Source organism: Eretmochelys imbricata, chromosome 23 (genome assembly GCF_965152235.1).
Source record: "Eretmochelys imbricata isolate rEreImb1 chromosome 23, rEreImb1.hap1, whole genome shotgun sequence".
NCBI lineage: Eukaryota > Metazoa > Chordata > Testudines > Cheloniidae > Eretmochelys > Eretmochelys imbricata.
Window position 1 is genome coordinate 1,992,164 of NC_135594.1, and position 11,763 is coordinate 2,003,926.

The following is an 11,763-nucleotide window of genomic DNA, read 5'->3' on the forward strand; positions in this document are numbered from 1 at the left end:
CAGCCCCCACCAGCCCAGCTCTGGGCCCCCCCCCCCCCCCAGCTCTGCCGGTGCCCCCCGCTCCCGACCCGCAGCCCCCGCCAGCCCAGCCCTGGCCCCCCCCCCGGCTCTGCCGATGCCCCCCGCTCCCGACCTGCAGCCCTGGGTTCCCTCCACACCCAGGTCCGCTGCACTCAGAAGACGGAATTGCACAGAGCGGGGCTGGGTCGGGGAAGCGCCACTCGACTCGCACCCATGCCGAGCCACGGTCCTGCCAGACACTGTTTAATGGCCCATCCGGGAACGACAGCCCGCTGCCCAGAGCAGTGCCCCCCGCCCCCAGGCGCGCCCAGGTCCATGGCCCAGCTCACAGCTGGGGGGCCAGTTAAAGGCAGCGGGAGGGGAATTTGCCGGTCTGGCGGCAGAGAGCCGGGACCCACGTTTCCGCTTGGCCCGTTCTCTTGTCCTGGCCCCCAGCACGGGCAGCCCCCCTCCAGCCCCGCCGGAGCCCCTGCCGCCCCAGGGCCCGCTCCGCCCGAGGCTGGGGCCCCTGCAGCCAGCGCTCAGCCCCCCATCAGCATTTGAGCTGGGGGTCGCGAAGCTGCAGCCACAGCTGCATGGTCTGCGGCGGGCTGCGCCGATGCACCAGGAGCAGCTGCCGGTGCGCGCAGGGGTCGGCCCGGTCTTTCTCGGCGATGTCGAAGGTCTGGAATTCGGGGTGGGCCTCGGCCCGCACCCCCAGCGCCTGGAAGCAGAGCCCGGTGTAGACGTCGTCGATGGGGTAGAAGGCCACGTGCTGAGCCAGCAGGAAGAGGGCCGGGGCCAGGCGGCCCGAGAAGATGTAGCCGCCCCCGCCGGCGTAGGCCGGGTACGGCCCCGCGTAGAAGGACTCGGGGATGTAGTACTTGCTGGAGGCCTGGCGGAAGGGGGAGGCGTTGGCCATGACCTGCCCGGTGTAGAGCGTCCGGGCCCGGCGGGTGTCCAGCGCCCCCAGGTAGGCCAGCACCCGCGGCGTGTTGATGAAAACGTCGTCGTCGCCCTTGAGCACGAAGCGGGCGTCGGGGCAGTGCGCCAACGCCCAGCCCAGGAAGAGGAAGTCCTTGAGGGTCAGGTTGAAGAACGTGTCCTCGAAGTCCCACACCAGGACGTCGCCGTAGGCCTGGCTCTCGGCGGCGATGAGGCGCCGCAGGTCGGGCTGGTGCGGGCCGTGGGCCGCGCCCATCAGGAAGATGGTGCGCACCGGCTGCCCCCCGTGCGCCCCCTCCCGGCCCCAGGTCTCCCGCACGGCCTGGCGGGCGGCGAAGTTGCCCGGCACCGACTTGATGGCCAGCAGCAGGAAGGTCCCGTTGCCGGCGCACTTGTGGGGCTGGTTCACCAGCAGCGGGAAGCTGCGGCACCCGGCATGCAGCACGAAGCGCCGGTGCTGGTCCGGGTACGAGGCGAAGTCCCTGATGGCGGCCGCCGCGGCCGGCCCGTCCCCGCAGCCCCACGTGCCGTTGGCCGGCCCCCCCCTCCAGCGCCCGGAAGAGCCCACGCAGCTGGCGGTTCCAGTAGGCGTCCGCCTCGGGGACGCTGCGGCGGAGCCGCTGGAGAGAGGCGTTGAGACGGAGCAGCAGCCCCGCCGGGTCGTCCCCCAGCGGCTGGGTGAGCGGGAGGGGGCTGGGGTGCCAGGCGGGCTCAGGGGCAGGCAGGTGCTCGGGCTGCTCCAAGCTCCAGTCCATATAGGCCTTCAGGGCCAGCAGCGTCAGCAGGGCCAAGGTCGCCGTCAGCAGCTTGGTCCCCTTCATGGTCCTCTGCCATCACGGAGCCTGCGACACAGAGGGGGGTGGTTAATGGATTGTTCTTTATAATAACGGACCATATTGTCAGACACAGAGGTGAACATAATTGGTTGAGGAAGAGTCAACATGGTTTTAGTAAAGGGAAATCATGCCTCACCCATCTACTAGAATTCTTTGGGGGATCAACAAGCATGTGGACCAAGGGGATCTAGTGGAGATAATGTACTTAGATTTCCAGAAAGCCTTTGACAAGGTCCCTCACCAAAGGCTCTTAGGCAAAGTGAGCTGCCATGGGATAAGAGGGAAGGTGCTCTCATGGATCGGTAACTGGTTAAAGAAAGAAAGGGTCAGTTTTCAGAACGGAGAGAGGTAAATAGCGGTGTCCCCCAGGGGTCCATACTGGGACCAGCCCTACGCAACTTATTTATAAACGAAAAAGGGGTAACAGTGAGGTGGCAAAATTTGCAGACGATACTAAATTACTTAAGCTAGTTAAGTCCCAGGCAGGCTGTGAAGAGCTACAAAAGGAGCTCTCAGAACTGGGGGACTGGGCAACAACATGGCAGATGAAATTCAGCGTTGATAAGTGCAAAGTAATGCACATTGGAAAGCATAATCCCAACTGTACATATACAATGATGGGGTCTGAATTAGCTGTTACCACTCCAGAGAGATCTTGGAGTCACTGCGGAGAGTTCTCTGAAAACATCCACTCCACGGGCAGCGGCAGCCAAAAAAGCCAACAGGATGCTGGGAATAGTCGAAGAAAGGGACAGATAATGGAACAGAAAATATCACGTTGCCTCTGTATCAATCCATGGGACACCCACAGCTTGAATCCTGCGTGTGGATGTGGTCGCCCCATCTCAAAAAAGATCAATTGGAATTGGAAAAGGTTCAGAAAAGGGCAACAAGAATGACTGGAGGTCTTTAACAGCTGCTGACTAAGGAGAAATTAAGAAGACGGGGACTTGTCAGCCTGGAAAAGAGACGACTCCGGGGGGGGGGATATGCTCAAGGTCTATAAAATCATGATGGGTGGGGAGAAAGTAGATAAGGATGTTTTGTTTACTCGTCCTCATAACACAAGAACTAGGGGACACTCAGTGAAATTAATAGGCAGCAGGTTTAAAACAAACCAAAGGAAGTATTTCTTCACACACTGCACAGTCAACCTGTGGAACTCCTTGCCAGAGGATGTTGTGAAGGCCAAGACTATGGGCAGGGATGGTGTCCGTAGCCTCTGTTTGCCAGAAGCTGGGAATGGACAACACGGGATGGATCACTGGATGATTCCCTGTTCTGTTCATTCCCTCTGGGGCACCTGGCACTGGCCACTGTCAGAGGACAGGACACTGGGCTAGACGGACCTTTGGTCTGATCCAGCAGGGCCAGTCTTATGTTCTTATGGTATATTAAGGGCCTCAGTTTTCCCATCTGTACAATGGGACCAATGCTGCTGAGCAGTGCTGGAGACGAGCCGGGATTGCTCACCCCGGCGAGAGCCCAGGGAAGGGTTCCAGGCTGGGCTGAGGGCAAGACTCCCACCCCACTAAGGTTCCTGAGGGGGGCTTTCACCGAGCGTCACCCCAGCTCACCTGCACGGCTGGTGGCGGAGAGGCCAAGCGCTCTTAGCCACAGAGCACCCGCAAGAATGACAAATACACCCAGGCCGAGAGCGAACTGACAAACCCGGGGCTGAGCCCATGCAAAGCTGCCGGGGAAGCGGGACCCCAGGAATAGCCGACGTGGGCACCACAGAGGAACAAGCCCCAGGCCCGAATGACACACGATCAGGGGCCTAAGAGTGTAACCGGCCCAGACCGCCGGGAAGGTCAGAGCAGCTGCAGGGTGGCCCAGCCCTGTGGGGACAGGCACCTGGTGGCACCCGGGGCTGAGCCGGGCCACTTGCCGCTGACTCGACCACGGTTTAGTGCCAGAGCATCACCGGGAACATTGTCACCCATTGACTTCAGATTAATTGGTTATCAGCAAACTAGTTACCAGTGATTAGTTAGCCACAGGTTGTTATTACCACAGACCTAATGTGCTGGCCCCATGGGCAGATGCTGCCACCTGGCCGTGCCCGGCGCACTCAGCAACCCACGGGCAGCGCCCACGGGCGGCTTCCAGCACCCTCCAGATCCTGCTTAGAGGACAGGAGCAAGTCCCCGGGCAGCAGTTCGAGTGAGTGGCCATCAGCCCCCCACCCTTCCCATGGAGCCGCGAGCTTCCCCGGCCGGAGCCCTGCTCCCCTTCTCCTCTCTGGGCTTTTCCTGCCTTCTCAGCGGGCCGGGCAGCCAGCCCCCAGCCTGCCTGGGAGCCGACAGCAGGGCTTCTCGGGGGGAGCGCGCGCAGGCCTGCGGGGGGGGTCTGTCTACACAACCGGTGCCACTGACTCCGGCTGGGGGGGGTCCCAGAGCCTGGACTCCAGCTGCACGGCCCTGGCGAGCCCCTGAGTCAGCAGCCCCGGCCGTGCCGTCCCTGTGTGACCAGAGCGCCGGCCGGCTGCCAGCCTGCAGGCCCCTGGCCCAGCACCTGCGTCTCCGCCGGGAGGGGAGGTTTGCGCCACATTGCCCACCCCTTTGCTTTCCCCACGGCGGGCACCTCGGGGCAATTAGCAGCTTCGTCAAGGCGGGCCCCGGCCCCTCTCCTCCTGCGCCCTCTACCCTGGCTCGTTTCCCCGGCTCTGGTGAGCGATTTGCCTCGTGCGAGCGTTTCTTCCGGCTACTCCTGGGACCGACAGAACCACCCCAGAGCTTCCTGGATGATGCGTAACCCCTGGAGGGCTGGCGCATTGCAATGCAGCGGTGGCTGGGCTAGGCTGAGATGGGGGGGGAGGGCAGAGGGATTCCTCCTGCTATCAGCCCTACGGACCCCCCCCGGAGCGACTGGCAGCTCTGATTCCCACTGGAGTCTCCAGGGACCGGGGGTGGGTGGGTGTGAACCAGGCTCTGGGCTTTGTTCTGATCCAGCAAACGACTGGACAGGGGGCAGGCCTTAGGAAGGACACTGACCAGAGCCTTGGTGGGGGCGGGGGCCGGGGGGTCTCTGTTTGGTTTTCTCTCTCGTGTTTTTACCTTACGGATAAAATACGCTTGCTTAGGAGGAACCGGGTGGTCACCAGTGCCTCTGGGGGAGCCGGGAATAATGGCACAGGAAGGGGCCGGGCAGCCCGGGACAGACAGAGACGGGTCTCCACCCCAGCCAGGACCGGCAGCCTGCGGGTGGGAGCCATCGCGGAGAGGAGATGCAGGTGCAATGGCCCTGAACCGGGACAATTCGTTGGCTCCACGGTACCTTGCATGACTCAACACAGGCTTTCCCCCACGCCTGGAGCAGCCATTCCCCTCGCTGGGCTAGCGACGGCCTGAGTCTGGTCTCTGCGAAGAGACGATCCGAGATCGGCAGCCGGCCGCAGCGGCCTGTCTGGGAGCTCCCGGTCAGCGTCACAGCCCCTGGGGGGCTGGGGGTCCCTTGGCCTCATCCCCAGCGAGCCAGGGCCACATCATCGCCCACGTCACAAATCCGGGTGGCTTTGGGATCAGCTTGTTCCCCGGTGGAGCACGGTCAAGCCAAGCTGGTGGGACCTGCCAGGGCAGAGAGAATCGGGTCGGGAGTGCAGGGGGCTACACGTTTTATAGGCATTGGCTCTGGGCTCTCTTTTCTGGCATGTGCTGACCGGTGCTGAGCACACAGATGGTGCCAGGGAATGAGAGCGGCCAGCCTGGGTCAGAGCAACAGTGCGTCCCGCCCAGCGTCCTGTCTGCTGACAGCGGGCAGGGCCAGGTGCCCCCGAGGGGACGAACAGGACAGGGAATCACCAAGTGACCCGTCCCCGCTCACCCACTCCCAGCGCCTGGCAGGCAGAGGACACAACACCACAGGGTCGTGGGCGCTGGGGAGGCAGGTTCTGGGCTTTGTCCCGGAGTTGGCCTGGTTACAGCTGACCCCTAAGAACCCATCAACCCCTTGGATGCTCAACACGCCACTTTCTCCCTCCTCCTTTGTCTCACACTCGGAGCAGAAAAGGATCAAACCAAACGGTTTTCCGGTAAAATCTGAATTTGTGCTAGCATCCCAGCCCGGGGCAGAACCTGCCACCCTGCGGGGGGGGTTAAGTGATCTCCTCTCGGCCGAGTCTCCCTAACCTCCGGGCTGCTTTTCAGGCTGTTGACCAACCCTCCTCCCCACGGGCCTGGGACCGTTCGCTGGAGGCTCAGAGAACTGGCCGCCCGGGCTTTGCCGCTCCCATCAGAGGCCTCTGGTTTTTGCAGCCTGCGGCAGAGCGCGCAGCTGGTCTGCTGGCCCAGAGGGAGCCGGGTTCTCCCCCCGCCCCGGCCTTCCCCTCTGACCTCCGGCCCGCCGACAGGGACAGAGGCTGCAAGGTTTGCAAGCGCCCAAAGATGAGCTGGCCGGCTCGCGGGGGTTACAAAGCAGCTAACCCGGGAGCTTTTGAAACTCTCACCTTAGAAAAATCTGACCTGTACTGTGTGCCCCAGTGCCCCACCTGTACCATGGGCCCGACAACCCGTCCGACCTCCCCGAGGGGCCGGGCGGGGAAACGGGTCAGACCTCGTGAGGAGCTCAGGCCACGTCAGGACCACAGGTAGGGTGGGAACCGCCCGACACCCGGCTCGCCCTGCCCTGGGGTTCGGCCCCTTCTTTTCACCGGCGCCCCCCAATCCCCCCTTTTCCAAACGTAACCTTGGCTCAGGGGACTTGGCTGGACTTCTTCTCTCCCGTCCACGACCCCCGCCGCCAGGGACTCCTGTTTTACAGGCTTCCAGAACCTGAATTTAGTCCCCAGCCTTCCTTCTCTCAATCCTCCTGGCTCCCTGCCCCGGGGCAGGCCTGGGACCAGGCCACACCCAGGGCAGGTGAGAGCTCTGTGGGGGGGGCTGGGGCTAGGACATGCAGCAGCTGAGCTGCTGTCTGAAACTGGGGGGAGGAACCCACCCGCCCCCCCAAATAGCACCCCTGGGCTGCCGGTCAGGAGTGAGGGGCACTGGGAGAGCAGCCCTGGGGGTGTCAGGGGTCCAGGTCTCAGCGCCCCCCGGGAGCAGGGCTAACCCAAGCCGGCCTGCTCAGCTCCAGGGTGGGGGGAATTCAAAGGAAAGCTTTGGGGTGCAGCCGGTGGGGGGGGGTAGCTCCTCCCCCTGTCTCTCAAAGCACAACCAGCCACCAGCCCACTCTCCCGAGCCCAGGACAGGACAGGACACATCCCCGGCACCATACCAGTGCCAGACCGGGGGGGGGAGGGGTTTATTTCTGCCCACCCCAAAGGCCGCCGGGAGCCCAGGGACAGGGGCCAAGGCCTGGCCTCAGTTTCCCTCTGGATTTATTGATGGCGTCTCTCTCCTTCCCAGCCAGGCAGCCCCGGCCCAGGATCCGGCCCGAAATATCCATCCTGGCTTCCCAGGAAGATGTGTCTGAACTCCCGGCCGGTCCGACCTCGTCCCACCCTGCAATCGCCCACCAGGGGCCGGGGGGCTCCGCCCCGAGGAGCTCCAAGCCAGCGTCCTGGGCCACCCCCCGCCCCTTGGCAGATTGCTTCAGCCCCCGCTCCCCACCCCGCTCTCACCTCCAGGCGATTCGGCTCCTCTTGCTGGTTCTGCACGACGCTCACCCGCCTCTGAGTCACGTCCTAAACCCGGAGCGTACAAACCACCCCCTGGCCCCCCTCCGCCGGTGGGAAGGAAAAGGCAAAGCAAAGCACCAGTCCTGAAATACCCGGGCGGCCCTGCCCACGCACAAGGCAGTGGGAAGGGTGGGGCCTTTCAGCCAAGCTCCTGGCACGATTTCATCTGCCATCAAATATTCATAAAGCTGAATCGGCTCCTGGCTCTGCAGGAAACGCCCCGTCCCCAGCCGGCTCCGCAGAGCGTCCGAAAACCCAGCCCAGGGGGGGCTGGGACTCTGGTGACCAGATGTCCCGATTTTATAGGGACAGGCCCGATATTTGGGGCTTTGTCTTATATAGACTCCTATTACCTTCCACCCCCATCCTGATTTTTCACACTTGCTGTCTGGTCACCCTAGCTGGGAGTACGGGGGGCTGACCCCCACCCCCGGCCTGGTTTTCATCACATCCAGGGTTTGCTGTTTGGTTCTACGGCTCTCAGCCCGCCCCGCCCGGGCAGGTCCGTGGCCATCACCTGCCACCCCTTTGTCTGGACATGTTTCCCCAGCGCCGGGCAGGGAGCGTTCGCACCGCGTGGGGGTGGGGAGAGATTCAGGTTTGGCCACCCAGGGAGCTGGGAGACTCTCCCCCGGGGCGGGGCAGCTCCCGGCTCCTTCCCCTGGCGCCTGCGGGTTCTTCCCCAGCCTCCATCCGCGTGGTGGCAGGGCCCTCCCGTGTCGAAGCAACGGCCAAGTTCCTGACGGTTTCCTGCCTCCAGCCCTGCTCCCTTCTCGGGGTCAAAACCCAGCCTGGGGCCCTGCCACCCGTCCTACCAAAGGGGAGCAGCAGGACAGAGCCGGCCCTGGCGTTTGGCCCAGCTGGGAGCTCGTAGCACAGGAGGATCATTGCCCTGTGGGGAAACTGAGGCAGGGAGCGAGGGGAGGACTTGCCCAGGACTCGAGCAGAGGATGACAGAGCCCGGGCACGACCTTGCTGGGATGAAAGGCGGGGGGGGGGGGGGGGCGCAGAATGGGGGAAACCAGCCCCCGGCCTGTGCACATCCGGGGCTCGGAGCAACAGTGGAGTTGATCCAATCGGATGCCGCTGAGCCCCCCATGTAGGGTGACCAGCTGCCCTGATTTTATAGGGACAGTTTTTGGGTCTTTTTCTTATATAGGCTCCTATTACCCCCCACCCCCGTCCTGATTTGTCACATTCGCTGTCTGGTCACCCTCGGCCCACGCTACAAAGCACCTCCTGCCCCCGCCAGCGCTGCCCAGCACCCCACGGCCACGTGCAATCGGCACCCCCAAGGCAGCCGGAGGGACCGACCCGCCCCCAAGGAGCAGGTCTGGGGGATCCTGGGAAGCCAGATCGTGGCGGAGGCCTGACGACAGCCGCACAACGACCTTTGTTTCTCACGGGGCGGCAGTGGAGGAAAAGAGGCAGACGCAGCGGCTGTGAGAAAGGGGAAGAGGGGGACGGTTACGTCACGTACAGGGACTTCTTGAGCCGGCCCAGCTGCCCACAGGGACCCCCCAGCCATCGGGGGGATCCAGGCGTTTACAACGCTCAAGACGGTTTCTGGCTTGCGCAGCTTGTGGTGCAAAAGCTGGTGTCTCAATCCCCCCCCGTGTCAGCCGGCGCGAGGTTCCCACCGCGGGGAGAATCAGGGGGACGGGCAAACAGCAGCCCAGCCGAGCCAGGCCCGTCGCTCGCACCCCGAGAGACCTTGTGCAGCCAGGCAGACGGCTTAACGCCAGGGCTGGGAGAGCCCGGCTCCTGCCGCAGCGAGCGGCTACATGGCAGCCGTGCCACCGAAGTGTGTTAAGTAGCCTTGAGGGGGGGTGGGGGAAAGGGCTGAGAAATCACAGAGGGCGCAGAGAAAGCGAGTAGGGACGTGTTACTTACCCCTTCGCCTAACACCCCCACCAGGGGTCACCCGGGGAAACGAACAGGTGGCAGGATGAAAGCAAACGGAAGGACTTCACCCGACGCACAGACAACCTGCGGAACTCCTTGCCAGGGGATGTTGTAAAGGAGAACTGGGTTCAAAACGGAATGAGTTCAGCCCCTGGAGGACAGGTCCATGAATGGCTATTAGCCAAGATGGTCAGGGACGCAACCCCATGCTCTGGGTGTCCCTAAACCTCTGACTGCCCCAAGCTGGGACTGGACGGCAGGGGATGGCTCACGCAATAATTGTCCTGTTCTGTTCATTCCCTCTGAAGCAGCCAGCGCCGGCCACGGTCAGAGACAGGACCCCGAGCCAGCAGGACCATGGGTCTGAGCCAGCCTTTCTCCATCCCTTGAGGGCTTCAAATCCAGAGCCTTGGGACCAACACGGCGGAGAAGAGAGACACGCCTCAGCCACACACACGTCCTGCTGGAGGGGCCCCTGGGGGAATGCAGCGACCCGCGTGACACAGCGGGTCCAACTGGTTCTACGGTCCGGGGGGGACAACCTGGCGGCCCATTTCCCCCCGTAGCGGCGAGGCGAGACCGGCTACCCCGGGGCCTCCCGGCCTGGTCACTGCAACACAGCCGACACCCCGCAGGAAAAACGCCCCTTCTTGCTAATGCAGAGAAGCCCAAGCTTCCCCGTCCTGCCCCCAGCAGCCAAACTGAGGCAGGATCAGTCCCAAAATCACCTGCCTCGCCCCGACCTCCTGCCAAGAAAACGAGAGCTCGCTGGCCGGGGGCAGCCTGGGCTTTCACCTCCCCCACCGACACCCGAAATGGAGCAACCAAAATCCCCCAATGCCCTGGGAATCGGGAGCCGGCAGGGAGCTATGAGGCCTCTGGCTGGGGCACCCGGGGGGCAGCGTTCGCTCCCGGCCTGGGTCACGGCCAGGCAGGCACGCAGAGCTGATAACGGGGTTTGAACCATGAACCTGCTGCTAAAAATAAACAGCCCATCAGCATTTCCACTCTGCCGGAGCCAGCGAGGTCCATTTCTGGCTTTGCTGGTTAGGGCAGGGGGGCTGGGGCAGCAGAACTCCTGGGTTCTATTCCTGGCTTGGGGGAGGGGGAAATGGGGTCTAGTGGTTAGAGCAGGGGGGAAGGGGTGAGGGGCCAGGACTCCTGGGTTCCATCCCCAGCTCTGGGAGGGGAGTGGGGTTAGTGGTTAGAGCTGGGGGGGGCTGGGAGCCAGGACTCCTGGGTTCTGAACTCTACTCTGAACAAATCACTCCTTGCTGGGCCCAGGGCTGCCCCTCGCCGGGCTCACGAGGGGGTTGTGGGTCAGTCGTAGTGGTGAGGCTCAGAAGCGCTGGTTTCGGGCGCCCCCAGGCACCACCACACAACGAGACGCACGCTCTCATGGCCTCACGCGAGGGGCAGGACGTGCCAGCCCCTTTCCCCCGGGGGCGAGCTGCTGGCCAGGCTCACCACTCAGACCCCAAACCACCAGATGCAAAAACGCCCCAGGGCTTTCAAAACACAAACCCAGCCTGCAACGGGCTCGGCTCCTGTGCCAGGCTCAGCCCGCGGACGCCAGGCCCCTGACATATCCCCACGCACAGCAGACTTCTCGGGCAGCGGCTCCGCTGGGCAGCTGACGCCGGAGACAAAGGCTAGCAGGGAAGGGAAGCTTCCCCGCGGCTAATGGCCTCCCTGAGAGGCAGAGTCACGTGGCCAGATCATTCGTCACCCGCTGCAGCGGGCACGCAGCCCGGCCACCTGGCAGGGGCAGGCGGGATGGCTTCTACCCAGGTGCCGTCCTGCCAGCGGCATGAAACGCCCGTGCGACGGGCACCGGGGATCTGAGCTGGAGGGACACGGAGGGGAGGGGAGATCCTGTGTTGGACATGCTTTGGAGCAAACACGGAGCTCTTCTTTGGGTCCCTTCCAGGGCGCCGGGAGGCTCCGAAGCGCGTCTCTCCCCCCGGCAGAAGTGGGTCCAATAAAAGCTCTGACTTGTCCCACATCCTGGGACCCCCCCGGCCACCGCAAGTCCCGCTGGCGGCAGAGCGGCTGGAGGAGGAACGGGAGGCAGGCCGGGAGGGAGCGCTGAGCCAGGCCTGTGGGTGGGAGAGGAGACGACGCGGGCATGACCGGCTCCGACTAGAAATACTGAGGGCACGTCCAGCTCTCCGCCCTCCCACCTCGCCCGCACGCCCGCAAACCGACCTGAAACGGGAGGGGGAAAGGGGGTTGTGGCGGCTGTCGCTTCTTCCCAGGATGAAGATGGCCTGAAAAGGGCGGGGTTGGGGACAGGGACCGTTTCTTTCCTGCCGTTTCCCGCCTAGTGCGGTGTTGGGAACATGCCGCACAGTTGTGCTCCGAGAACTTTCTCGGCCCAAAGCGAAAAAATCTTCCCTTCTCCCAGGTCCCTTTGAGCCGTTCCAGGCTCCCGGTTGGGCCCGGCACCACCCAAAC

General features: G+C 63.6%; 1 protein-coding gene across 1 annotated transcript; it reads right to left on the bottom strand.

Annotated features, from left to right (window-relative positions):
* Positions 1 to 247: 247 nt before the first annotated feature.
* Positions 248 to 4,998, bottom strand: B3GNT8 (UDP-GlcNAc:betaGal beta-1,3-N-acetylglucosaminyltransferase 8). The gene is made up of 3 exons (XM_077840746.1): positions 4,841 to 4,998; positions 4,368 to 4,493; positions 248 to 1,706 (listed from the first exon to the last, which is right to left on the bottom strand). Exons 1-3 carry the CDS (start codon positions 4,996 to 4,998, stop codon positions 554 to 556), a joined length of 1,437 nt encoding a protein of 478 aa, XP_077696872.1. The 3' UTR covers positions 248 to 553.
* Between the last annotated feature and the right edge of the window lie 6,765 nt (positions 4,999 to 11,763).

Coding starts and splice junctions, on each gene's coding strand:
- B3GNT8 (XM_077840746.1), bottom strand. CDS start 4,998: ATGGCTCCCACCCGCAGGCTGCCGGTCCTGGCTGGGGTGGAGACCCGT. Junction 4,494..4,840: donor AAGCGTATTTTATCCGTAAG/GTAAAAACACGA, acceptor TGTCGGTCCCAG/GAGTAGCCGGAAGAAACGCT. Junction 1,707..4,367: donor AAGCTGCTAATTGCCCCGAG/GTGCCCGCCGTG, acceptor CTGGCCCTGAAG/GCCTATATGGACTGGAGCTT.